Source organism: Scomber japonicus, chromosome 4 (genome assembly GCF_027409825.1).
Source record: "Scomber japonicus isolate fScoJap1 chromosome 4, fScoJap1.pri, whole genome shotgun sequence".
In the NCBI taxonomy this organism is placed as follows: domain Eukaryota; kingdom Metazoa; phylum Chordata; class Actinopteri; order Scombriformes; family Scombridae; genus Scomber; species Scomber japonicus.
The window spans coordinates 30,791,659-30,817,876 of NC_070581.1; the positions used below are offsets into that span (position 1 = coordinate 30,791,659).

Sequence of the window (26,218 nt, forward strand, 5' to 3'; positions counted from 1 at the left end):
TATTTATTATAATATTTTTTTTTAATATTATTTCCAGTTGATGCTACTTTCTACATCTCAGAGGGAAATATAGCCTATATAATACTTTCTACTCCACTACATTTATTTAACAGTTTTAGTTACTTTTCAGATGAAGATTTGACACAATGGATAATATAACAAGCTTTTAAAATAGGGTGACACTTTTTTGCAATTCTGACTTGTTTACCTTATCTACACTGTCACCCATAAAGTTGGAATAAAATATTTTTTTTTACCTCTTTCCATGAAATGATTGTAACAATGTGATTCATTCTTGACAGATATAGTGTATATCTTCTCAAAATTGTATTAATCAATATCTTCCTTATATGATAATGAACACTGAAATAGGAATAAACAGAGGATTGTGTCTGAAAACAAAGTGATTTTAACTTAATGGGCAACAGTGTCCAATACATTACATCAACACCTTTTATATCATTATGAAATCCCTGAGATGTTTCCCTGTTAAATCAGAAGACAATTTTTAGATGTTGTACTCAAAAGGAAAATGGAAAGGGGGGGGGGAATGAGAGTTTTCATGTTTCAGATGCTTTTAAGTTGTTTGCAGTTCCACCAAAGAGACATTTCCCCTCACATAGGTCCAAACTAATAACTGTTTAAGATCTATAAAGGTAAAAGAGACACAAATAAACACTGATTTATTTTTTATAAGGCAAAAAGCCACACAGTCTGGGATACACTGATTTAATATTTAACAATACAGTGTTATTTATCATGTTTTCAGTCAGAGAGTATTTCAGTGTAAGGCAGACATATTATATCACAGCTTCTTGACTTTGTGCTATTTCTCGTCAGGATAAATTCAATAAGATGTTTTTTCCAATATCCAGGCAGACAAACACACTGCAGATAAAGGATTAAGAAGCCGATTGGCTGAAGCAGGATTATAAGGAACTGCTGATCGGCACTTCTTCTTCTACTTCTTCTCCTTCTTCTTCTTCTTGAAGCAGAAATGAGCAACACAACAGAGACAGAAAGACAGAGAGACTGAAAGACTGAAGGACAGACAGTGACTGAGAGAAAGCCAGCCAGAGAGAGAGAGAGACAGAGAGGGAGAAAGAGAGAGAGACAGAGAGAGAGAGAGAGGGAGAGAGAGAACAAAAGACAGAGATAGGGTTGAAGAAGAAAAGGAGGGAAAACACGGAGCAAACTAAGACCATCACTACAGCAGCTGGTACTGAGTTACTGATAATACTGATAATACTGCTGCCTGCTGCTACCATTCATAATACTGCTGCTGCTACCATTGATGATACTGCTGCTGCTGCTGCTGCTGATAATACTTCTACTGTCACTGCTACTACTGATAATACTGCTGCTGCTACCATTGATAATATTGCTGCTGATGATAATACTTTCACTTTTGTTACTGATAATACTACTGCTGCTGATAATAGTGCTACCACTGATAACACTGCTACCACCGATAGTATTGCCTAATACTGCTGCTGCTGCTGCTGCTGATGCTACCATTGATAATATTGCTGCTGATAATATTGCTGCTGCTACTACTAAGTTACTGATAATATTGCTGCTGCTGATAATACTTTCACTTTTGTTACTGATAATACTACTGCTGCTGATAATAGTGCTACCATTGATAATATTGCTGCTGCTACTACTATGTTACTGATTTGTACTGCTGCTACCATTGATGATACTGCTGCTGCTGCTGCTACTACTACTAAGTAACTGATAATACTGCTGCTGCTGATAATATTGCTCTACTGACAATACTACTACTACTACTATAATACTGCTACCACTGATAACACTGATAACACTGATAGTATTGCTGCTGCTGATAATACTGCTACCACCGATAGTATTGCCTAATACTGCTGCTGCTGCTACCATTGATAATATTGCTGCTGCTGCTAATACTTAAACTACTTATGATGTTGTCTCTGTTACTGTGTCTCTTGTTGTCTCTTGTATGTCTCATTATGTTTTTTAATGCTGTCTCTCTCTCTCTCTCTCTCTCTCTCTCTCTCTCTCTCTCTGTCTCAGCATGTTGCTGTTCACGGTTCTGGTGGTTCTGGTCGGCCTGTGCGTTTTGTGTCGTTGGTTGATTCCCTGGTTGGTTCAGACTAACGCCACTCTGGCTCTGCTATGGTACGACGTCCTGCTGGAGACAACGCTCGACCTTCTGACCAGAAAATCACGACCCCAGGTGACGTCTAAGTACTTGTTTGTTTGCCTGTCTGCTTGTATTCCTGTTTATCTGATGGTCTGTCTGTTTGACTCTCAGCGGCTCCTTCAGGCTGTCAGTATAAATGCAGTCAAAGGAAATCCAGACAGCGTAATCAAAACCATTGATCACTTCTGTCAACACACGGAGTGGGCCATGAATGTAGGAGATGAGAAAGGTACACACACACACACACACACACACACACACACACTGAGAGTTTTTTGGATTTGGGTATTGTAGTAATCACATCTCTTTCTGTCTATGTCCCAGGAGCTATCTTGGACTCTGTTGTCATGGAAACCTCTCCATCCACCATGCTGGAGTTGGGAACCTACTGTGGTTACTCTGCTGTCCGTATCACCAGGCTGTTACCCCCAGCAACAAGGCTGATCACCGTGGAGATGAACCCTGACTACGCTTGCGTGGCGCGACAGGTCATCCAGCACGCAGGACTGCAAGACAAGGTCAGAGGTCAAACTGTAGGGTAGAATAAAGTAAGACAATACAATTCATACACTCAGTTGTTTTTTTTATAATCAGAGATAAAGAAGGTTGCTAGTTTGAAACCCCCACCTGAGTACAGAACAGCTGCAGCAGTACTCACTCATACCTGGTACAGAGTTATGGCCCAGGTGTTAGACATTACCACAGTTTAGATGACACTATGACCAGGTATGAAACAGCTGGAAGACCACTCAGCCGTCACAGGACATCACTCTAAACCATAGTCAGTATTGCATGGACTGCGGCCCTGGAGGATTACTAAGTTAACCCATGTGCTGCTACGATGAGCCAAGTGTCAGCTGCCAGATTCATGGGAACATCTCAGGGTGGGTCAACACAATAGCCCCAAACAGATCTCAGATTGGAGGGCTCCTCGCCACAAACCCCTGGATGTAGTCACACTAACTAGAGCTCTCCTGCCACCCCCCTTTTACATCACCAAATCTTTCCTTGGTGACTGGTGGCCAAAGCATTCATGTTGGTAACAGATAGTTGGTCTGTTCTCCTGTATGCATGTGTCTGATAAAGGTAAACTTTCAAGATCCTGACAGGACACCACAGTGAGTCCTCCTTCACTCTTGCTTCATCAGTCTGAGGAGGGTAGAAAAGTTGCAGCTCACTTGGTTGACTGGTGTTGGATGCTCTCTCCCTCTCTGTTAGCCGACACAAAGGCCAAAAATAATGCAAACTGTTTGAAGGAGGTTAAAAGGCTCATGCTGCAAAGCCTCCTTCAAATATCTCAGTGAGGAAGCCTTTGAGAAAGAGAGTAATGGGGTCGCAACAACCTGCCACCTTTCCCCTTAATGCTGAAGGGGCCATGCCCTTCTGCAGCATTTCCTTAAGGAACTGGAGGATGTCCTGGGCGGTGCAGAAAAGGGGATCAACCTGGCTCAAATTGCACCATGTGTCGAACATTCCCCAGTGTTAGGAATCTGCACCCTGGTTGATGGAGCTCAGGCTAAAGTGCTAACTAGAGAAACCCCATGGCAAGTAACTCAAGTAACTCAGCTGTCTCTCGGGGCCAGGCCCTAAAATTGAGCCACTGAGGAAAAGGATGTAGAAGAGCTTTACGGGGCTGGAGACAGCAGGAGGGGAGCTACGGGGGATGTCTTCTAAAGGAGGTGCAATTGGGGGGCACCAAAGATGAGGCTCACATTTTGGACTTGGACTCTCTATAGAAGTGGCAGCAGGAGGAGGAAGGGGTAGAAGTTAAACACAGGTGGGGTGTTGATGTGCCATTGTATTAATCTCCAAGGCTGGATTGTCTTGTATTGTGAGGAAAAAGAGTGGACAGTAAACCTGGACACAGACAGATCAGCTACTTCTGTAGTCCTTACAGTACCTCTGAGTTCAACCCCAACCTTTTCTAGTGAGGGGGAGTTCCACTCTGGAGAGCTAATGTGCTGTGAGATTCTTGGCACATTCATTGCCTTTATTGACTCAGACCCATGATGACCTGGACCAATTCCATGTCTAAAAAAAGGCATAAAGGGCTTAAGCCCCCCTCCTTGTTCCTACTGTGTAAATTGCTGCCAATGTTCTGTCTGTCCTCAGGTTTGTGGCGGTTATTCAGCTCTGCCAGAAAGTGCATTACAGTTGGTAGACAGCCTGCAATTCAGGACATTGTTTTGATGTGTTAACCTGCCAATTTGGCTGACTGCTCCCACTAATAGAGAGCCACATGTCCGCAGATTCCTGTGTTGGTTTGAGGATCAGGTTGCGGTGCTGCACTGGACACCTGTTCAGAAGATCCAGGGGCAATTGTGGCTGCCTTCAAATTTAAAATGTAGAGACACAAAAAAAAATAAAAAAAGGAACTGAGACAGGTAAGCGTTGAGGGAGGCTTCTAAGAAAAGTCTCCCGTCTTGGCATCCAACGACATGCTTAAGAACTATGTGGTCTGCAAAGGCCTCTGGTTTAGGTGCAAGTCTAGGTCCTCTAAGTGCTGGAACAGTCGGGACACATTCCTTCATCATTACTTTTCTGAGTGAGCACTTACCAGCCAGATATCTAGGTAGCTGACCTGCTGTGTGTGCACCTTATGATCATGCAGAGGTTTAAATATACACTGCATGGGAGGACGAAGTACTCTACAGTCCTGCTGTTGAAGGCAAACCTTGGAGGAAGTCCGGTTATATTCTGAGTACAGTCAATGATTTGTAGCTCATTGTTCTCAGAAACTTGTTGAGCCCCCTCCAATCCAAAATCAGCTTGATCCACCCATCCTTTCTGCGGATGGATAAGCAACAAGAACACAACGCTGATCATTTCATCCCACCTTCTGATGGCCTTCTTCAAAGTGGAGGTAAATCCATTCACTTCATACAGAGTCCACTGACTGCAACCAGACCAGCAAAACCAATGTTTCACCAGCTTGAGCAAGAACATAGTCACTCACAGAGGGGCCTGAAGACCAGCAAAACCTTTGATGTCAACACATTAAAACATATACAGCTCAATGCCAACACACAAGCCTACTGGACTGTGGAGACAATAAAGAATACTGTATCTCATAGTCTTGACTTACTATCCCTATTGAGCAGGGGTGTCAAACTCATTTTAGTTCAAGGGCCACATACAGCCATATCTGAGCTCATGTGGGCTGCACCATTAAAATTCATTGCATAATAACCTGTAAATAACATAATAAACCATCTATTCATAAATCAAATGAACGGCTTATGAGATGCCTTATGAAAGATTAGATAAATATATATCCCAAATATACAACATTTTTGCAGACAGGGCTGTCAGTTTGGGGTTACCCTGGTAAGAGATACTGATAAAATGTGTCCTTAAAATCTGAATCATGTTGCAAGTCATTTATTAAGTGTGACGTCCAAAGAAAGATCAGAAGACTTGACTGTGAATGGTGAGCAAAAATAAGCGAGAGCAGCGATGTGTCTTATTGACAAATTGGACTTAGTATTCTGCAGTTTTCATACTTTGCAAAGTTATCAAACATTTACATCCTGCAGGACAATGAAGACCAGCAGACTCCATATGTGACCCTGCAGATAACACCCGAGGTCACAGCAGGTAGAGTTATTGATCGGCTTATTGATTACTGATTGCCTTTTTCAGGTGTGTGTGTTGGAGGGTCAATCAGCTGACCTGATTCCCAAGATGGCCGACATGTTTGGAATCCAGTCATTTGACTTGATTTTCATGGACCACTGGAAGGAACGCTACCTGCCTGACCTCAAACTGCTGGAGGTAACAGCCTTCAACATCTGACCTCTGACCCTGCTGTATGTTATGACCTCTGACCTCCTCCTCCTCCTCTCTTTGTCTTCAGGACTGTGGTCTGCTGGCTCACGGCTCAGTGGTCCTGGCTGATAACGTGATCTGTCCCGGAGCTCCAGACTACCTGAAGTACGTCAGATCCAACCTGAAGTACAGCAGCAGGTTCTACCAGGCTCATCTGGAGTACACCAGAGTCCTGGATGGACTGGAGAGGTCTGAGTTTCAGGATGGAGAGACAGACACACAGACAGACAGGTAGAGGGAGACAGTCTGAATCTGGTTCAGCCTGTTTACGTCAGATCTCAAACATCCCGTCTGGTCTGTTCGGGTTTTTTTTCCATATTTAGAGTCAAACAGGGGCCTTGAGTTCACAGTAAAAGCAGCATATCATCTTGGCAGAGAGACATGCTGTCCTCTCCTTGAGACAGTGAAGGCAACTGTCTGTGGTGTTTTTGGGAAAGCAGGAGTCACTTTAATAACGGTGGCACAGTGTTGCTATGGCACCCAAGGTCAGAGGATGTCACTGTCTGACTCCCTAAACCCACAGATGGGTAACTGTGTTTCCTTGTTTGTAGAATAATGAAACAATAGTAGGGCTAGGAGATAGGGGAGACTCAAATATCACAATCTGTTTGACCAAACATCTCAATATTGATATTTTGACGATATTGTAGGGATGACTGTTGGTGCTTTTTGATAAATAATCATCATAAATATTGATATAATGACAAAGTAGGTAAAGGCAAATAATATAACAGTCTGTTAAGCTCAGAAAATTACTCTTTTACTGTAATGCATCCTTTAAAAGCAGGAAGACACAACATTTAATACGACATCTATAAAATATCATGATATAGATATAATATTGATTTATTGCCCAGCCCTAAGAGGAAAACTCATTACTGTAGATGCATTGAGTTTGACCGTTTATGGGCAGAGATTATTCTTAGTACTTATCTGTAAAGGCTTAAAGATGATCCACGGAGGACAGTCGTGGTGGCATCATGCATCAGATGATTGATAATACTTTGATTCTCATTGGGCCAAGCTTCAGCGTAAGACATCCTGGACTGATGAGGTTAACCACTGTGTTGAATATGTCACAGATTATAACCTGGGTGCAGCTTTCCCTCAGTAGTCAGATACCTCACATAGACCTTCAGCATCACCAGCAGCCTTTCAGTTCCGGTCCTGCAGCTCTGAACACACTACGAGGACTCCTCTGACAGTGTTAGTTTGTTTAGCTTGGTGGTCTTCTTTACTTTGAATACATTTATATTAAATTAGTGATGGAAAAAAATGCTTCTTCTACTGATACTTTTATGACTTTTGATTTATGCTGAACTGCTTCTCGCATGCTGAAGAGACTTTATTAGAGGCTCAGAGCTTTTGAAGACTTTTGGTGCTTGTTAGTCTGTGGATACTGTTCCCTCTGAGACTGCTGCAGTTTGGTTGATACTTAGACAACTTTAGTGCCTCTAAGTGTTAATAGTTGTCTTCATTTTGATTTAAATACTTATAATATATTTATTGTCTCCAGTTGATTCATTGTTTCTATCTATTGTCATGTTAAAACACTTAAAAGCTGATTTCTGTTCATTTCATTCACTGTTAAAACATAAAAACAGCATTAACACAATTATAATGGTACAATTTGACTATGTACTATTTTTACTACTTTTATTTTCCATCTAATATCACATTAATGTTTTTTTCTTTCTTTGTTCCTTTTGTAGGCTCTTTTAATGTGAAGTATTTGGTGTATGTCATTTATTTTCTTGTATAAAAAAGTGCTATACAAATAAAATGATTATTATTATTAAAGTAAAACACTTGATTTCATAAGTTCTCAGTTTACTGGAGCTTATAGACAGATACTTTAAGAGAATAATGAGGCATTTATGAGGTTTTACTTCCACTCGAAACCCCTCCACACCTTGTTAGTGTGTCCTAGTTCCCAGAAAGGTGCTCAAAAACACAAAATATTTGATACATTTCAAACTTCCTGGCACTATTTTCTCTGTTTGAACAAAATCTTCTGTTAAATGAATATGATGTGATATTGTAGTATTTCATAATTTACAAAACCTCCTGCTTGAATGTTTAAAACCTTCGCTGTTGACCGTAATCAGGGTGTAAGAGTGTAAACATGTTTCTATCACCATGGAAACCACTCTCTGGTCTCTACTGGTCACCTGTGTTAAGTTACAGGTCCGAGGTCCAAACTTAAATTATCTTTATTTTACAGCTGATGACAAATGTTAATGAAGAGAAATACAAACAGTAAAAAAAAATCATTCAGGTGTGTTTCAGTCAGCGTACGACTGTGAAAAGAGTTCATTCATTCATCAATAAACTCCGATCACATCAATCAGCTGGAAAACGTCCTGACTCTGGGTAGAAACGGAGATCAGCGAGCCGGTGGAGCTGAGAGTCTCTGGTGAGGAGCATGATGGGACACAGGCAGAGTGACCTGGAGGTGTGGAGGATATCGTCATGGCAACCAATCACAGCAGAGATTTATCAGATATTGATTATGACTAAATAATAACACTGTGATCAGCAGCAGCTCTGATGGCTCCGCCCACTGTCCACACCAGCCTGTGATTCGTGTCCATTCATCACAGTCTCCCTCCTGTTTCCATGGAAACAACAAATCAGCTTTTGTCACTGTGACTGACTGGAGTTGAAAATCTTGGCCAGCAGAGAGACGTTCGATTGGCTCTTCTGCTGTATGAGGCGGGCCTTGTCCAGGTGCTTCTGGGAAACGGAGTCCGTCTTCTTCCTCTTCTTGTTCTGGATCTCCTCCTCCGTCTGTCGCTGCGTGAAGTCCCACGTCTTCTCGTCCACCTGGTGACGATAAATAAAGTTTAAAGACATGGAGGTGAATAAAGTTTTTAAAGACACAGAAATTGATTAAACTGATGACAGAACACCTCAAACTACCAATCTTTAGGTTATAAGTCTTTATACTTGTAAAACTTTCCCAGAGCCTAGAAAAGTGAGAATAAATCTGTGATGTCATCCCACGATAACGTTAAAATATTCAACAGGCTGCACAACACAGGAGATAGAAACACTTTTTTGGCTCATGCATCAGGTGAGCACTTTTCATCAGACTGAACAAACACCATTTTTAGAGTCCAGTTTCCACTTCTTATAAAACATCCATGGGAACAGCAGCGAACTATAAAGCCTATAAATGTCCATTACATGATGCTCAAAAGGTGCAATAAAAGACAAGTTCAAACTTTCTACATGTTTCCACCTGTTGAGATCTATGTGTGCGGTTTGGTTTACCTTCTGTCCGTCTTTCTGTCTCTTCCTCTTCAGTTTGTCCATGTGAGCGCTCTTGTCCACGTTGCTCAGGTAGAAGTTGGTTTCTCTCTTGGCCTGAGACACTTCAGTCCTCAGTCTCTGCTGCAGGACCATCTGCTCGTAGGCCAGACGCTCGCTCAGGTGAGTCCACTGGAACCTGTGCAGGTACTACACACACACACACACACACACACACACACACACACACACACACACACACACACACACACACGTTAACAAATGGTCAAACGTGAAATCAAATGATCCATATAAAGGTCGGGGGCCTCATTTATAAAACTGTATGCAGGATTTAAATGAAAGAAAATAAAAAAAACATAAAAAGTCAATAAAATAGAATATGAATAAGAAAAAAAAACAACATAAGTAAATTAAATATGAATTAATCTGAATATATAAAATTAAAAACAACAAGAAATAGAAAGTAAATAAAATATGAATAAAAATAAATGAATTAAATAAAAAAACAAAAAAATAAAGTAAATGAAATGAAACATTTATCATTCAGTATACGTGATGATTTAAGTTTAGGTGTCAAAGCGTCTGATGTCAGCTGTTGCCGGGCAACAGAACATACCTTGATGGACCAGAGGTCAGAGGCGAACTGCTGGCGTTTCCTGGTCGCCATGGGAGTGTTGTGAAGAGACGCAGCCACTCGCTTCGCCACGCGTTTATCTCTGAACTCCACCCAGCCCTCCGTGAAGTCACACCTCCTCAAACCAGACTTCTTCTTCCTGTTCCTCACCAGCCGATCTGCAGCCATCAATGCAGCAGTGATCAGAACATACAGTGTGTGTGAGTGAGTGTGTGTGTGTGCGTGCGTGTGTGTGTGTGTGTGTGTGTTACCTTCAGGTTGTAAGAAGATGCGTCCGATCTCTCCGTACACCGACAGCATGTTCCTCATGTGTTTGGGACGGAGCCTCGGAGGAATGTGACCCAAGTAGATTATTCCTGGGACACACTTCCTGTCTGCAGAGGAAGTCGCCAAACTGACTTTCTGCTTACTCTTCTTCTTTTCCATAGCATCATCATCATCATCCTCTTCTTCATCATCATCATCATCATCATCTCTCTCATCATCATCTCCGTCTTCATCATCGTTATCTTCTCCCTCTTCATCTTCATCATCATCTCCTTTCTCTGTTGCTGCAGCTTCTTCTTCCTCCTCTTCCTCCTCTCGCTGAGCTGCAGTCTTCCTCTCCTCCTCTTCCTCTCTTTTCTCCATCTCTCTGCAGTTTGATCACTACAAACAAACATAAAATAATAAATATTGATCAGTGTTGATCACAGACTGACAGAAGTATGAGGACGGACCAAACCTCTTCAAGTCAAACTTTTATTTAAACTCAAAGCATCATTGAGGTTTCCTTCACACGGCTCCAGACTAACTGTTATTTACTAGGAGCACTGGCGCCCCCTAGTGATGACTTTGAGAGCACAAGCAGTTGGTGAGTTGGTGCACATCTTAAATCGTCCTGCAATCCAATGTGAAAACCTACATTTTCACACCTTTTGATTTTTAGACTTTTAGTATTATCATTAATATTATTATTATTATTGTCATCATCATCATCATCAGTTTCTTGCACACCCATTTTTAATTATAACTAGTGTAAATTAAGTTTTACAATGATGTCGAGTTACAAACATGAAGAAAAACATGAAGAAACAATGAAGAACCCTCCCTCACACAATAAAAAAAATAAAAAAGTTAAAACAGTTCCAGAGTGAAACAGTGAGGTTAGTGATCAGGGTTTTAAACTCTCCATTTAGGTTGGGAGGATATTGATTTTTAGTGTGTGTGGGTCATTTCAAGTATTTGGTGCACTGAAGGACAAAGTCTGATTTTCCAAATTGAGTCCGTTCTCAAATCCAGCATCACTGATAGGTTCGGTGGTAATTTACCAACCAGTGGTTTAAAGATAAATACATACCAATGATTGTTACACCCTAACCCATTCTGCTGGAGAAGACCGTACAATATACAAAGATATGAATCATTATTAATTATCACCAGTAATAAGTCTGAGAGCAGAGCAGTAGACTGAGTCGATGGTTTAAGATCAGTATAAATGAAGTGTTATCTATTCTGCAGACTGATAAACAATCAGTCCTCATGTCTGCAGGATCCGTCTGCTTCACTGGAAACATTTCAGCCTCTAAAATATGATTCAGGCTTGTGTTTACATCAGAGTGAATCTGCAGCAGCTTTAAATGCCAACAGATATTTTATGTGTCAAATTTTCTCTGTCATCATTTAACCGTCAATTAATTTCATTTAAATGAGGCCTATTGACCATAGTTTACAATAATATGTATAAAACATGTGGTGATAAGTTGGTATGAAGTTGTTTATATCTCATGCTTTATAAACAGTCAAACATCTGTCCACCTGTTTCACTGGAAACATTTAAAGGGTCTAAAATATAATTCAGGCTTGTTTTAAAGATGTTTTATGAGTCATATTTTCTCTGTGATCGTTTAAACAGAATTACAGTCAGAGCAGAAAACAACAGATCAGATCTTCAGTCTCAGTTTCACACATCAGCTGTTTAAAGATGTTTTATGTCATAATGTTTTACTAAAATCTATGAACTTAGCTACAGATTCTCATCCAGCAGCTCATCAGTTTGAAATCTGAGTGTTTAAAAGAAGAAACATCTGAACATCTGAGTGAAAAGACAGAAAAATATAACATACGTTAATTAGATTAAAAGGAGAATAAGAAGAAAGCAAGACAAGCAGGAAGTGTTTTTGCTCCTCGTGTGAATTTAAAGAGTCTCACCTTCAAGTTTGATTAAAACTCCTCAAATATAAAATGTTTAAAAAACACTGCAGCTCCTTGACTTCACGTGTGGAAACGATGTCGAGTACTGATGACGAAACAGAACGACACAATCAGAGGATATTAAACTTCCTGTTGTGCCTTCAAAATAAAACTCTGAGAACAGGCTAAAATGTATTTTGAAAAAGAAAACTAGTTGCTTTTTTAAAAACATCCATCAATATATGATCAATATATTACATGCTAACAGTCACACTTTATTTACACCACATGGCTGCAGAAACTAATCTATCTAATAATAGAAATATACAGAATAACTTATAACCTATGCTTATAACTCATAAAATGTGATGTAAAAATAAATTTTGATTTGAATAATTATCATTAATTAAACAAACATTTTAAAGTCTGTCAGTGTTTCATGAGGAGTCAGGACACCGCCTCTGGAAAAACAAGAAGCCTTTACTTTGAAAGGTCTAACCGGAACTGTATTGGTTTTGTCCACGCCCCTCCGCAGTGAAAGGCATGCTGGGATACCTCCTGTCATGGCGGGATGTTTTGAAGCATGAGAGGTAGCGTCTTCAGCTGTCAGCAGTGAAGATGCAGAGACCAGTGTCCACTCTGTCTCTGGGCTCCAGTGTGATCGTGAAACTGGTCAGCAATGGTTTCCAGTTCAGCGCAGACCTGCTGCACCTCACAGCGCTACAACTCCGCAAAGGTACCACTTAGATTCAGCTCACTTTCATTTAAAAAGTCCCGTTCAATTATAACGAACAGGTGTGACGGTGTAAACAGTGACCGTGTTACCTGGAGATTTTCAGCTGCGTTCTATTTACCTCTGACATCACATCCGAGTTCACATCAGCTGCGTTCTGTTTACATCCGACGTCATACACGAGTTCACATCAGCTGCGTTCTATTTACCACCGACGTCACACTCGAGTTCGCATCAGCTGCATTCTATTTACCACCGACGTTACACAGTTTGAATCGTTCTAGTTCTAGACTGGTTGCGTCGTGGTTGTCATGGTGACGGCAGCAGCTGAAAACCCCAAATAAAGTTCCTCCTTTTAAAAAGCCTCGTCTAAAAACACATCAGAGCTGCTGTGCATCATGCCCCCCATTCAGCCACCACAGCTTCATCTTCTAATAAAACATATTTATAAAACATATCTATTAACTCTTGAGACAGTGCAATAAATGGTGTAGCAGGATTAGGCGGGGCAATAAGGGCTGTGCAATATTCCATTGTATAATGACAATAAAGTTGATTCTGATTCTGATATAAATGTTTTTATCTCCTGGTAAATTTGGTGTGTAGACAGACCTCAGATCAGCTCTAAATTAAATTAAATTAAATTAAATTTACTTATCCAATATTGTGGATTACATGCCTTATAAAAGTGGTAAAGATTGCCCAAAAATTTTAAGTTAAATAGATTTAGTTTATGACCAGATATCGTGACACAACGTGACCTCTACCAAACAGTTGAGCAGACCTACAAAGGGTTAAAATACATATATACACCAAAATTATGTAAAGCTGTTCCTGTGTGTGTATTGATCACTTGGAAGTCTTTAAAATATGACATCAGCACTGCAAATAAGCCAATTTACTTTTTATACCCATGCACACACACACACACACAGACGCACATAAACACATAATATAATATAGATATCAAAGTACAGACATATATATGGCTCATTCAGTAAAGATATCTCTGAACAAACACAGGTGTTTTAAGGGTTTGAACTGTCTGTGTGGTTGTGTTGCAGAGACTGGTCTGACCCAGCAGGAGGCGCTAGAGGTGTTGCAGGCTGTGGGGAGAGGGGAAGGAGAAGGTGATGAGGCAGCAGCAGGAGGAGGAGGAGGAGGAGGAGGAGGAGGAGGAGGAATGTGTCTGACAGCTCTGGATCTCCTGCAGAAGGAGGAGGAGCTGAGGAGCATCGTGACGTTCTCCTCACAGCTGGACGCTGCGCTTGGAGGAGGAATTCCTGTTGGGAAAACCACAGAGATCTGTGGCGTTCCAGGAATTGGAAAAACACAACTGTGGTAGGGAACACACACACACACACACACACACACACACACACACACACACACACACACTATGGTCACTTTTGGGGACTTTATATCAATTTAAATTAATTTTCTAGAGACTTACTCTAACCCAGGCATCTCCAAACTGTCCCATAAAGGTTCATAATGTGTCTGCAGGGTTTAACTCATTTAATCAGCTCATCTCAGTCTTCAGATAAGATTGTGTGTGCTTGACTGGTTGAAACAAAATCTTGCAGGCATACAAACCCTTTATGAAATAGTTTAGACATGCCTGACTTACCCTAATCTTAACCAGTGACACAAGAATCAGCTTTTTGGGGACACAAACCACCCCCCCAACTAACTGGTTCTATTATATATCATAAGTTTGTCCCCACATGTAGCTTATGACAGACTGTACACACAAATGTAAAGAAAGCCAGTGCAGTTCTACTAAGATGGTATAATCTGGTCCCTTTTGTTAATAATTGCTTCATTCTGCCATAAAAATAAACTTTTGAATATCAAATACTTTTAATTCAGATTTATTTGGATTAATTTGGATTTATTGGGATTTATTTGGATGTCCTCTGGAGCGACACTCTGATTAGCAGCTCTGTTTGTCTCTTTGGGTGCATCTCAATTCTCTTAATTTGCATACTTGTGTCCTTTCCTTGCGTCTAAATCCCACTAAATCACACTTTATTCATATAGCACCTTTCATACAGGTGCTTCACAGCTTATAATAAGACAGAACAGACTGAGATCAATGTAAAGAGAAGGGATAAAAAGGACGAGGGGGGAAAAAAGAACAAAAAACCTATAAACCACTAAAGATTTGAGGAGAGAGGAAACAAGGAAACAAGGAAACATGTCTTTAAATAGATTATTATATGATCAGCTGTCAGTCAGTTTGTGTGTGTACATGTATTCTCTGTGCTGACAGTAATACAGATGAGTAGTCACCAGCAGCTGTTTTCTCTCTGCAGTCTGTTTATATGATATATTATTTATTATTTTACCTGTTTGACAAACACCTGCACATCAATGAAGACCCTCGCTCTGTATTCATGGCGCGTCCCACCGCTACGGGCCACAGGAAACATCTCTACCCGCTAGAATACCTTCTCTATCATTTATTCATTATTCTTTTAGCAGCTGTATTTATTGATATTCTGATTGTGGATTCATGAATTATTAACTCAGGGTTGTGTTGTGTGTGGGTTTTTTTTGTTGTTTTTTTAACAATGGAAATTATTTATTAGGCTAAAATGTTTTAAGGGGGAAATTAAAATGATGTAATTCAAAATAAAACCAGACGCTCGGGAGTTTGTAAGCCTCACATGTGACTGAGAGAAATAAAATATAAATGGGATTCAAATGTTTCCTGCTCCCTGACCTTAAATATATTCATAATGAAACTTTATTTTTTCACTTTATTAACATTTATTATCTTTATCAGGTAATTCTAGCAGTACAGAACAAATCTACCTTAAGATTCATTCATTTAAGTCATTCATTCATTTTAAAAGGAAACTCAAAACCTGCCTGTTCAGCCTTTGATTAAGAAATGAATAGTTTATATTTATTTATTTTATTTATTTATTTGATGTTTTAATTTTATTTATAATTCTATAGTTTTATCTTCTTCTTATTTTATTTGTATGCTTATTTTGTCTCTAATTTTAGTCCAGCTTTAATTAATCATCTTTTTACTTTTATTTTGTCTTTTTAATTTATTTTAATCTAGTTTTACTCTAACTTTTAATAAACCCTTTCTCTTCTCTCTCTTATTTTACTTATTTTATTTATAATTATTTTATTTAAATTTTCTAACTTTTTATTTTCTCTTGCATATATTAATCTCAATTTTTGTCTTTTAATTTGTTTTTGTTTTTTAATTATTATTATTCCTTTTCTTTATGTTGTCACTTGCTCTGTCCCAGTCTGTATGATTTGTGATGTTGTGTCTAAAACATAGATATCATCATAAGATTAAAAGGGGAAAAAGTAGACAACGAAAAGTAAATGTTACTAATAAGAGAAGAAAAGTTTTATTTTGTTGATCAAAAAGCAACAATTAACAGATTTATTTTATAGATGATAAATCAGAAAATTGAGTTTAATGTGTGTGTGTGTGTGTGTGTGTGTGTGTGTGTGTGTGTGTGTGTGTGTGTGTGTGTGTGTGTGTGTGTGTGTGTGTGTGTGTGTGTGTGTGTGTGTGTGTGTGTGTGTGTGTGTGTGTGTGTGTGTGTGATGATGTCAGTCTGCAGCTGGCGGTGGACGTTCAGGTGCCGCAGTGTTTCGGGGGGGTCGGAGGTCAGGTGCTCTTCATCGACACCGAGGGAAGCTTCATTGTCCAGAGAGCCATCGACATCGCCACCGCCGCCGTCCGACACTGCTCCTTATTGGCCGAGGACGCCGAGCAACGAGAGGCCGTGACGACCTTCACCGTGGAAACCATCCTGTCCAACATATTTGTGGTATGCTGATTGGTTGTCGTGGTAACAGAATCCTATTAGTTAAATCAGAATCTTTTTCTTTATTTAGAATAATTGAATCCAAAGTCGACTAAAACTCGGCCTGTTTCCTGTCAGCTGCGTTGCCGTGACTACGTGGAGCTTCTGGCTGAGATTCACCTGCTGCCCAACTTCCTGTCTCAGCACCCGAGGGTCCGCCTCCTGGTGATTGACAGCGTGGCGTCTCCGTTCCGGAAGCTCTTCGACGACCTGTCACAGAGAACGCGCCTCCTCAACAGCCTCGCCCAGCAGCTCATCGACACGGCAACCAGCCGCGACATCGCCGTGGTGATGACCAACCATATGACCACGCGGGTGCAGGGCAGCCAATCGCAGCACGTCCCCGCCCTCGGGGATAGCTGGGGCCACGGCCCCACCATCAGGCTCCTCCTACACTGGGCGGGGGCGCGGCGGTTGGCGGCCATCTTTAAATCTCCAGGTCACGCGGACGCCACCGTCCAATACCAGATCACCCATGATGGGTTCAGAGATGTCGAACAATCACAGCAGCCGGAGAGCAAACGACCCCGAATAGAAACCGACCAATCGGCTGCCAGCCAGAGAGACGAGGGTGTCAGCTGATAGAGACTGTCAGCCAATCAGAGACTGAGTTCAGTTTGTTTATGACATTTTGTAAAGAGAGTAAAGTTTGTAAATATTTGTTTTACTTTAAATTCACGTTAATGTCAGAGAGTCACTCATCAGCCGCTCAACGCTAATCCACATTTATCAATTATCAGCTGATTCGGATCCATCAGAACTAATCATTTATTATTTATAATTCATTTAGTTCAGTTTATTAACCTGTGAGACAGAAAAACTTCAAATCAGCACATTTAAAAAACAGAAAACACAAATACTGACTAGTTAAAAATGGATTATTCAGTGATCAAAGTTACTGATTGATATTCTATTGATCCACTCAGTCTGATGTGGATCAAACTTTATGTATAAAAACTATTTTTATTGTGTTTTTAGGCGATTTATTTTCATTATGAATTAATTTGATGCTTATTTTGTGGATTTAATTCATTCATTTTATTGTCCATAAAATATCAGAAAATGGTGAAAAGTGTTGATCAGTGTTTCCTGACGTCCAACACGACGTCATTAAATGTCCACAAACTCAAAAATATTCAGTTTACTGTCACAGAGGACGAAATAAACCAGGAAATATGAACATTAAGAAGTTTGAATCAGAGGATTTGCACTTCTTCTTTCCTAAAACATTAATCAAAACGAATAATCGATAATCAGAATAAAATATTTCTCTACATATTTTACTTTGACGTCACAGTAACAGGAAGTGACACGGCCGCCCTGCGCCTGTTATTTACATGTTTACAGTAAATCATAAACATGTGAATGACATCATCATCTCTTACACGCGTGTCCTCAGATCATCTCTTCACTTTAATCGCTTCAGACTTTTTCGTCACCGTGGAAACCTGTCAGTGGGGTACCTGGCAGCAAATATTTACAGGCTGCTGTTCCCACGGCAACAGCTGTTCCCCCAACACAAAAACAAACAAGATCTATTATTATTTATTTATCTGTGTGTGTGTGTGTGTGTGTGTGTGTGTGTGTGTGTGTGTGTGTGTGTGTGTGTGTGTGTGTGTGTGTGTGTGTGTGAAGATCAAAGTGAGTTAAAACCTCTGCAGGTAAACACTGAACACCTGTGTGACGAGTTTAAAGGATGCGTTCGCAGTTTTTCAGGCGTGAACTGCTCCTTTAAATCTTTCTGCTGCAACGTCTCAGAGTTCATTAATCCTCCTGTTGTCTTCAGGTCAAGGAAGGGAGGAAGGGAGGAATGAGGAAGTAAAGGAGTAAGGAGGAAAAGAGGAAGGCAGTGAGGAGAGAAGGAAGGGAAGAAGGAAAAGTGGAAGGAAGGAAGGAAGGAAAGGACAGGGGAGGGAGGAAAAGGAGTAGGAAGTAAGGAGAGAAGGAAGGAAGGAAAAGAAGGATAGCTGGAAGGAAATAAAAGAAGGATAGATGGAAGGAAAGAAGGACAGAATGAAGGAAATAAAAGAAGGATAGATGGAAGGAAGGAAAGGAAAGGAAGACAGAAGGAAGGAAGGAAGGAAGGAAGGAACAGTCAAAAGAGATGGGGTCAATTTGACCCGGGAGGACGACAGGAGGGTTGATAATGATTCAACCTCCAAACTTCATGTTCTCATCTAAACTCATCAGCTTTCTGTCATCACCTGAACCACCTGAGCAGGTAAGCATGGGTCACTATGGGGGACATTCATTTCCTGGAGACTTACTCTAACTCTGACCTTTAACCACTGACCCAAAAATCTGTTCTTTTTTTTCCTGATTTGGGACACAGCTTTTATCCCCAGTTGGACAAGCTGTCCCCAATTAAGTCAGAAATTAATCCCCCAAAGTAGCCTATGACAGACCACACACACACACACACACACAGGTTGGTTTAAGTCACTTTTGGGGTCGTCGTATCAAATTAATCTCTAATATTATTCAAAAGATGTTGGAGTCTCAAAAAATTCAATCACCCAGAGTCATGCAGCTGAATGCAGTTAGAGTTTTATTACCCAGAACCAAAACATACACACACTAAAATCTATGCAGAAATGATTTGATATAAAATAAGAGGTATGGTTTTATACTTCTAATTTTGCTGACCTCCGTGGGAAAGTGTAAACTCCCTTTACAGCCGAGTGAATTTCAACCAATCATCTTTCTTTCAAAACAAGCTTATCTCATCTTCTTGGCACCGGTCAATATATTAGTGGTGGTGGTGGTGGTCCAGCTTTTTCTTTCTTGTCCCTGCTGCACCTGATTTCTGATCTTTTCAGGAATTATTCTGAGCGTGAGATTCTCCTTTTCTACTGAGCTGGAGCTGGTGCTGGTGCTGGTTCGGAGCCAGAGCCCGTCTAAGCACCGGTTCTTTGCTTTTCCACCACCAAAGCTCCAGCCCGGAGCCTCAGAACGGGAGCCAGAGCAAGCACCAACTCTTTGCTGGTCTAAAGCAAGAACCGATTACGTCAGCGGACAGGGGGCGGGGCTGACGTTTATTAGCTGGCTAGCAGTGCTAACGTTTATTAGCCGGCTAGCGGGATTAACGTTCATTAGCTGACTAGCGTGGCATTTAGGGAGGGTTAAAGATTTGTGGATTAAAAGTACTATTTTTATGATTTTTTTGCCAGAACTGTCTTCTTCTTCTTCTGCTGCTTCTTCTTCTTCTTCATTTTCTTCTTCTTCTTCTTCTTCTTCATTTCCGGCAGGCTAGATGCCTTGCGCCATGTTGCTGCCTCTCACTGGTGAATCATGGAAGTGCTTCAAAGCCGTGCGCTGGCTACATTATACAGTGACGTAACTGCGTGGCTCCTTGCCAGTGGAAAAGCAACAGGTTCGTAACAGGTGCTTGGATTAGCACCAACTGAGCACTGGCTCTAGCACTAGCTCTGAACCAGCAAAAGGGGTATCAGTCCTCAGTCCTCAGGTGTTTTCAAACAGTTTGGCAAAGATCATTCAGCTACTGTTCAGCTGTTCTGGACATTTCAGTTTCAATGCTGTTCAGTTGCTTTTCTTACTGCATTCTTTTTATAATAATAATAATTAAAGCTGCAAGCAGTGATGAACGGGCCCCCCCCCCCATGCATGTCGGTTTATAGATACAATAGGGCTTCGTGCTGGTCAGTGCTCGGGCCCTAATAATAAAAGTGTGGTATATTTAATCACATATATTATAGTTTATATTGATCAGATCACTAATGTGCTTATTCATTCAGTAGGTGCAGAATCACATGCATCTCTTCTTTTAACATAAAGCCCTCAGTTTAGATTATCATTAACAAATAATAGTCAACAATCAAGTAAGTAGCCTTTTAGCAGATACAACATTATTCATTGTTAATAATTGTCATCTAAATTTTACACCACGGGGTATTTATATAGACTTATATCTCTAACACACACACACACACACACACACACACACACACACACACACACACACACACAGCTATCCTATCCTTAACCCAAATATTTAAATCAACAGGGTTTTATTAATTGGGGACATTTTGATTTTTTGATCCTAATTGTACAAGCTAACTGGTTTGGAGTCTGCTGTGTGTCCCCGAAAGTGACTTAAGTGGTTACACACACACATACACACACACATACACACACACACATACACACACACATACACAAACACACACACAGTTATGACTCTCACACCACTAGAGGTCAGGGATGATCCACTCGGACCACAATCACGAATCCCAAATCTTTACAACCATCACAAACACACACACACACACATACACGAACACACACACACACACACACACACACACACACAGAGCCGAGTTATAAAGCGAGTGTTTTAATAAGAGGCAGACAGGTCCTCAGTCCTCGCTGATTGGAGCAGCAGGAGGGAGCTGGAGCAGGAGGAGGAGGTGGAGGAGGAGGAGGTGAACCGGGTGGAGAAGTTTCACGTGTGTCGGACTCACCGGAGGCAGAGCGGCAGCTGTGTGGACCTGCAGCCGGAGAAGAGTGCAGCTCGGCGGGTCAGGACTGTCAGCGGACCCCGGGGGAGACCAGATTCCTCTCCGGTGAGTTTAGTCTCTTGATTCTCCAGAACTGTGTCCCATGAAAACCAGTTTAACCAGTGAGTGGAACCAGTTCAGCTGCTAGGGAACACCGACTTCATTATTTATTCATATAAATGTAAATATAAATAAATAATAATGTCACTCTATATCTATATATATATATATATCTAGCCTTTATGAAAACATGTTCCTCTGTGAAGCTAACAGCTGCTTCAGGGATCAATACAGCTGTTTATCTGATTATTATCTATTTGTTGTTGATATTTACAGTAAATATATTTTATATTGCTCTTTTTAAATAGACTATTATTTATTATTATAATCAGAAAACCAGAGTGAAGTTTTTAAATAGTGTTTGAATGAGACGTTAGAGACTCATTGAACATCTGCTCAGTCCTTATGATTAATATAATTAATGTATTTAATGTATAATTTTGTTTATTTTGTTTATATTTATAATTTATATGATTTTCTATTATGTCTTAAACTATGTGAGACTCTTTTCATTGAATCTAATTTATCATTTGAGTCATTAAATGATCAAACGCCACAAACATCTATTTGGATCTTTTCTGTTTTCTGTCAGTAAATGGACACTTGATCAGAGAGAAATGAAACAATTGACAGTTTGAACTCTGAGAAATAATTTTATGATATTTTAAAAACTAAAATAATCAATTAATGACAATAATGATCAGATTCAGATAGACGTCTGTTGTTGGATTCAGTTTGGGACTTTTTTACATCCTGTCTAATTGATTATTATTGATCATTTCTGTTCATATGTGTAATGGATGCTGTGTGTGTGTGTGTGTGTGTGTGTGTGTGTGTGTGTGTGGGTGTGTGTGCGTGCGTGCGTGCGTATGTGTGTGTGTGTGTCCTCTCTGGTTTCTTCAATTATTTTCTCATATTTCTGGATTTTTTTTGGGGGGGGGGGTTGTCTTTGACTTCTCAGATGTAAAATGATCCATGATGACATTGACTTTACGCATATTTAATAATCAGTCCATAAAGAGTTAATACATAGTTTATAACACACTATAATTTAATTATAAGCAGATATAAGTGTTAGAGGTAAATGTACTACTAGCAGATAATAAATGACAGTACAATAAAACACAGTTATGATAATATATAATATGTTTTCATGGGAGACGTTGTGTTTTTATGTTTTTTATATATTGGAAAAAATCATTTTTATACCAAATATATTCACAAAAGAACATCAAACAAATCCACATCATAAAATCATAAAATGACAGTACTAAGTCATATTTCTGCTTCCTGCCGATGCTGCGTTTCATTCTCTCGCTCTTCTTCTCTTCTACTGAATCGTTATGCGACGCTGTTTTTGCTCTGTGAACAAAAATAATTCAAATAAATCAAAAACACACAAGTCAGTTTTTATTTGTACAGCCCAATAATACAAAAATACAAATTTGCCTCAGGGGGAGATTTAAAGTCTGTATAGTAATATAACATCTTCTATATAAGGACGAAGTATCTAAAAAAAAAAAAAGAAGGAGAAAAAGGAAGAAACCTGAGGATGAGCGACAGAGGAGGGATCGCTCTCTAAGGACAGACTGATGTTGTGTGTACAGAACAGAGTAGACCAAAGGTGTCAAACATGCGGCCCGCGGGCCAGATACAGCCCGCCGAGGGGTACGATCTGGCCCACTCGCCATCCAGTGCTCTTTTCCTTTCTTCCACCTGTCCATCCTACCTTCCTTAATTCTTTTCTTCGGTCCTTCCTTCCTTTCTTCCTTCTGTCCTTCCCTCCATTCTTCCTTCTGTCCTTCTGTCCTTCCTTCCATCTGTCCTTCCTCCCATTCTTCCTTCTGTCCTTCCTTCCATCTGTTCTTCCTTCCTTTCCTCCTTCTGTCCTTCCTTCCATCTGTCCTTCCTTCCATTCTCCCTTCTGTCCTTCCTTCCATCTGTTCTTCCTTCCTTCTGTCCTTCCATCCATCTGTCCTTCCTTCCTTTCTTCCTTCTGTCCTTCCTTCCATCTGTCCTTCCTTCCTTTCTTCCTTCTGTCCTTCCTTCCATTTGTCCTTCCTTCCATCTGTCCTTCCTTCCATTCTTCCTTCTGTACTTCCTTCCATCTGTCCTTCCTTCCTTTCTTCCTTTCTCCCTTCCTTCCTTCTGTCTGTCCGTCCTTCACTGTCTCTCTTTCCTACCTTTCTTCCCTCTTTCCTTTTGTCTGTCTTTCCTTCCTTCCCTTCTTATTTCCTTCCTTCCTTCCTTCCTTCCCTCCCTCCATCTTTTTAATGATCCGGCCCACATGAGATCAAATTTGTGTGTATGTGGCCCTTGAATGAAAATGAGTTTGACACCTCTGGGGTAGACAATGAAAGCAGAATTACTGAAATACAGCATGGAGACAAATACAACAAGTATCAGCCGCAGAATAACACAGAATAAATAAAAGAGTGAGTAGAAATGAAGAAAAAGGACATTTACACCCAATTCCAATTCAACACCAATCAATACTTCCTGCTTCCTCCTGTGTATATCTGTAAGGAAGGAGATTTATGCTCATCATCTTTAATCTGACTGTCTTCAAACATTAATATATCGGGCCGGTTGCCTTTATATCAGAGGAGTCAAACTCATTTTCATTCAAGGGCCACATACAGACCAGTCTGATCTCATGTGGGCCGGATCATTAAAAAGATGGAGGGAAAGAAGGAAAGGAGGAATTAAGAAGAGAAGGAAGGAAACACAGACAAAGGGAAAGAGGGAAGAAAGGTAGGGAGGACAGACAGAAGGAAGGAAGGAAGGAAGGAAGGAAGGAAAGAAAGAAGGAAGGACAGATAGAAGAAACGGAGGAAGGAAGACAGGAAAAAAGGAAGGTAGGAAGCACAGATGGAAGGAAGGACAGAAGGAAGGAAGGAAAGAAGGAAGGACAGATGGAAGACATGGATGAACAAAGAAAGGAAAAAAGGAAGGTAGGAAGGACAGATGGAAGGAAGGATAGATGGAAGAAACGGAGGAAGGAAGGAAGGAAAGAAGGAAGGACAGATGGAAGAAACGGAGGAAGGAAGGAAGGAAAGAAGGAAGGACCGATGGAAGGAAGGAAGGAAGGAAGGAAAAGAACACAGAAAGGAGAGTGGGCCGGATTGCACCCCTCGGTGGGCCAGTTCTGGCCCACGGGCCGCATGTTTGACACCTCTGCTTTATATGGTTCCACCCAAAACATCTGGAACATTCATTTATTTGGCGTAATGTTAACCCTCCTGTTGTCCTTGAGTCATGGAAGGAAGGAAGGAAGAAGGAAGGAAAGGAGGGGAGGGAGGGAGGGAGGAAGGAAGGAAGGAAGGAAGGAAGGAAGGAAGGAAGGAAGGAAGGAAGGAAGGAAGAAGGAAGGAAAGGAGGGAGAAAGGAAGGAAGGAAAGAAAGGAGGTAGGAAGGAAGGAAGGAAGGAAGGGAGGAAAGGAAAGGAAAAAAGGAAGGAGGGAGGGAGGAAAGAAAGAAGGAGGGAGGGCGATAGAAAGGAAAAGAGGAAGGGAGGAAGGAAGGAAGGGAGGGAGGAAGAATTAAGGAAGGAAGGAAGGAAGGAAGGGAGGAAGAAAGAAGGAAAGGAGGGAGGAAGGAAAGAAGGAAAGAAGGAAAGAAGGAGGAAAGGAGGAAAGAAGGAACAGTCAAAACAGACGGGGTCAATTTGGCTTCCAGCTTGAAATCATCAGAAACTCACAAAGTAGTTTTCTCTTGTAAGAAACGTATAAATCACATGACTCTGGTCCTCTCTCCTAACCTTTAACATGATGAGTCTGAGATATCTGAGATATACGATAGTTAAAAGCAACGCTGGATAAACATTTACTGAACGTAAACACATGATATAAATATCACATCCGGGCTGGGGGGACGCGTCTCAGCCTCCATGTTGGTTCAGGGTCCTCGGAGCCTCCTGTGTGTGTGTGTGTGTGTGTGTGTGTGTGTGTGTGTGTGTGTAAAGTTATATTGGCAGTCTTTAATGCATTTTTGATTATTTTTCTTAATTTTAAGTTTAATATGCAAATGTGTTTTTTATTGTGTTTATTTATCAATTTTCATAATAGGTATTTTAGTATAATAAATAAGCAAGAATGTGATTGCCACTCTGAATAGCTGCGTTTTCAGTTGGGATTCAAAGGTGGAGACAGAATAATTTATAATTATTAACCTTCCTGTCGTCCTCCCGGGTCAAATTGACCTTGTCTGTTTTGACTGTTCCTTCCTTCCTCCTTCCCTCCTTCTTTCCTTCCTTCCATCCTCAATTCCTTCCTGCCTCCTTTCCTTCCTTTTTTCCTTTCCTCCCTCTTTTCTTTCCTTCCTTCCTTCTTCCTCCCAGTGTAATTAAAGTCTACTGTTTGAGTGCACTAATGACATTTTATACTATAAAGTTTATTGTTAAACTTCTGCCTCCATCACACATCTTTACCAAAAGTGTTTAATCACCACATTTGAGGAATCATTGCAAACAAATGTCTGTTTATATATATATATATATGTATATATATATGCTGTATGTATAAGATTATCAGCTTATAGGATCATAGAGTAAAACATCTGTAATAATTATTAACAATGATCATTTTTGAACAGGCTGCATCCACACTGGACCATCATGATATTTAAAGCCAGGCTGCCCACTCCACAACTTTAATAATTATGCATTATCATTAAAAAAGAGCAAATATCTCTTTTTTTTGATAAGTCATCAGGTCTGCAGTTATATTTATAAAGAATTAATGAAAAATAATTAACTTCTGCAGTTATAAAAAGTTAAGAAATTGTTAATAAATGGGCTTTGGTCCAGATGCCCTGCAGCTGTTTCTCTCCTCCACTTTTATTTGCAAGAGCAGCAAGAATGTAATAACTTTTATGAGGTGAGAATAAAACTCTATGAGCAGAGTTGTGTTGTGATGTGGTGACTGTGTGTATCTGAAGGTTGGAGAGCTGCAGGTTAGAGATGAATAT

The 26,218-nt window shown here is 40.4% G+C and overlaps 3 protein-coding genes across 3 annotated transcripts; 2 read left to right on the top strand and 1 right to left on the bottom strand.

Annotated features, from left to right (window-relative positions):
* The first annotated feature begins 2,056 nt into the window (after positions 1-2,056).
* comta (catechol-O-methyltransferase a) lies at positions 2,057-6,248 on the top strand. Its single transcript, XM_053318075.1, has 5 exons — positions 2,057-2,218; positions 2,297-2,414; positions 2,510-2,703; positions 5,828-5,959; positions 6,042-6,248. The coding sequence occupies exons 1-5, from the start codon at positions 2,057-2,059 to the stop codon at positions 6,246-6,248; spliced, it is 813 nt and encodes a 270-aa protein (XP_053174050.1).
* A 2,341-nt stretch (positions 6,249-8,589) lies between these two features.
* abt1 (activator of basal transcription 1) lies at positions 8,590-12,177 on the bottom strand. Its single transcript, XM_053317829.1, has 5 exons — positions 12,111-12,177; positions 10,172-10,568; positions 9,903-10,078; positions 9,290-9,475; positions 8,590-8,839 (listed from the first exon to the last, which is right to left on the bottom strand). Exons 2-5 carry the CDS (start codon positions 10,548-10,550, stop codon positions 8,657-8,659), a joined length of 924 nt encoding a protein of 307 aa, XP_053173804.1. The 5' UTR covers positions 10,551-10,568; positions 12,111-12,177; the 3' UTR covers positions 8,590-8,656.
* Positions 12,178-12,710: 533 nt separating this feature from the next.
* rad51c (RAD51 paralog C) lies at positions 12,711-17,352 on the top strand. The gene is made up of 5 exons (XM_053317827.1): positions 12,711-12,828; positions 13,890-13,955; positions 14,007-14,166; positions 16,421-16,637; positions 16,752-17,352. Exons 1-5 carry the CDS (start codon positions 12,711-12,713, stop codon positions 17,253-17,255), a joined length of 1,065 nt encoding a protein of 354 aa, XP_053173802.1. The 3' UTR covers positions 17,256-17,352.
* Positions 17,353-26,218: the final 8,866 nt, after the last annotated feature.

Coding starts and splice junctions, on each gene's coding strand:
- comta (XM_053318075.1), top strand. CDS start 2,057: ATGTTGCTGTTCACGGTTCTGGTGGTTCTGGTCGGCCTGTGCGTTTTG. Junction 2,219..2,296: donor CCAGAAAATCACGACCCCAG/GTGACGTCTAAG, acceptor TTTGACTCTCAG/CGGCTCCTTCAGGCTGTCAG. Junction 5,960..6,041: donor CTGACCTCAAACTGCTGGAG/GTAACAGCCTTC, acceptor CTTTGTCTTCAG/GACTGTGGTCTGCTGGCTCA.
- abt1 (XM_053317829.1), bottom strand. CDS start 10,550: ATGGAGAAAAGAGAGGAAGAGGAGGAGAGGAAGACTGCAGCTCAGCGA. Junction 9,476..9,902: donor CTGACCTCTGGTCCATCAAG/GTATGTTCTGTT, acceptor GTGTGTGTGTAG/TACCTGCACAGGTTCCAGTG. Junction 8,840..9,289: donor GACAGAAAGACGGACAGAAG/GTAAACCAAACC, acceptor TATCGTCACCAG/GTGGACGAGAAGACGTGGGA.
- rad51c (XM_053317827.1), top strand. CDS start 12,711: ATGCAGAGACCAGTGTCCACTCTGTCTCTGGGCTCCAGTGTGATCGTG. Junction 12,829..13,889: donor AGCGCTACAACTCCGCAAAG/GTACCACTTAGA, acceptor GTTGTGTTGCAG/AGACTGGTCTGACCCAGCAG. Junction 16,638..16,751: donor TCCTGTCCAACATATTTGTG/GTATGCTGATTG, acceptor GTTTCCTGTCAG/CTGCGTTGCCGTGACTACGT.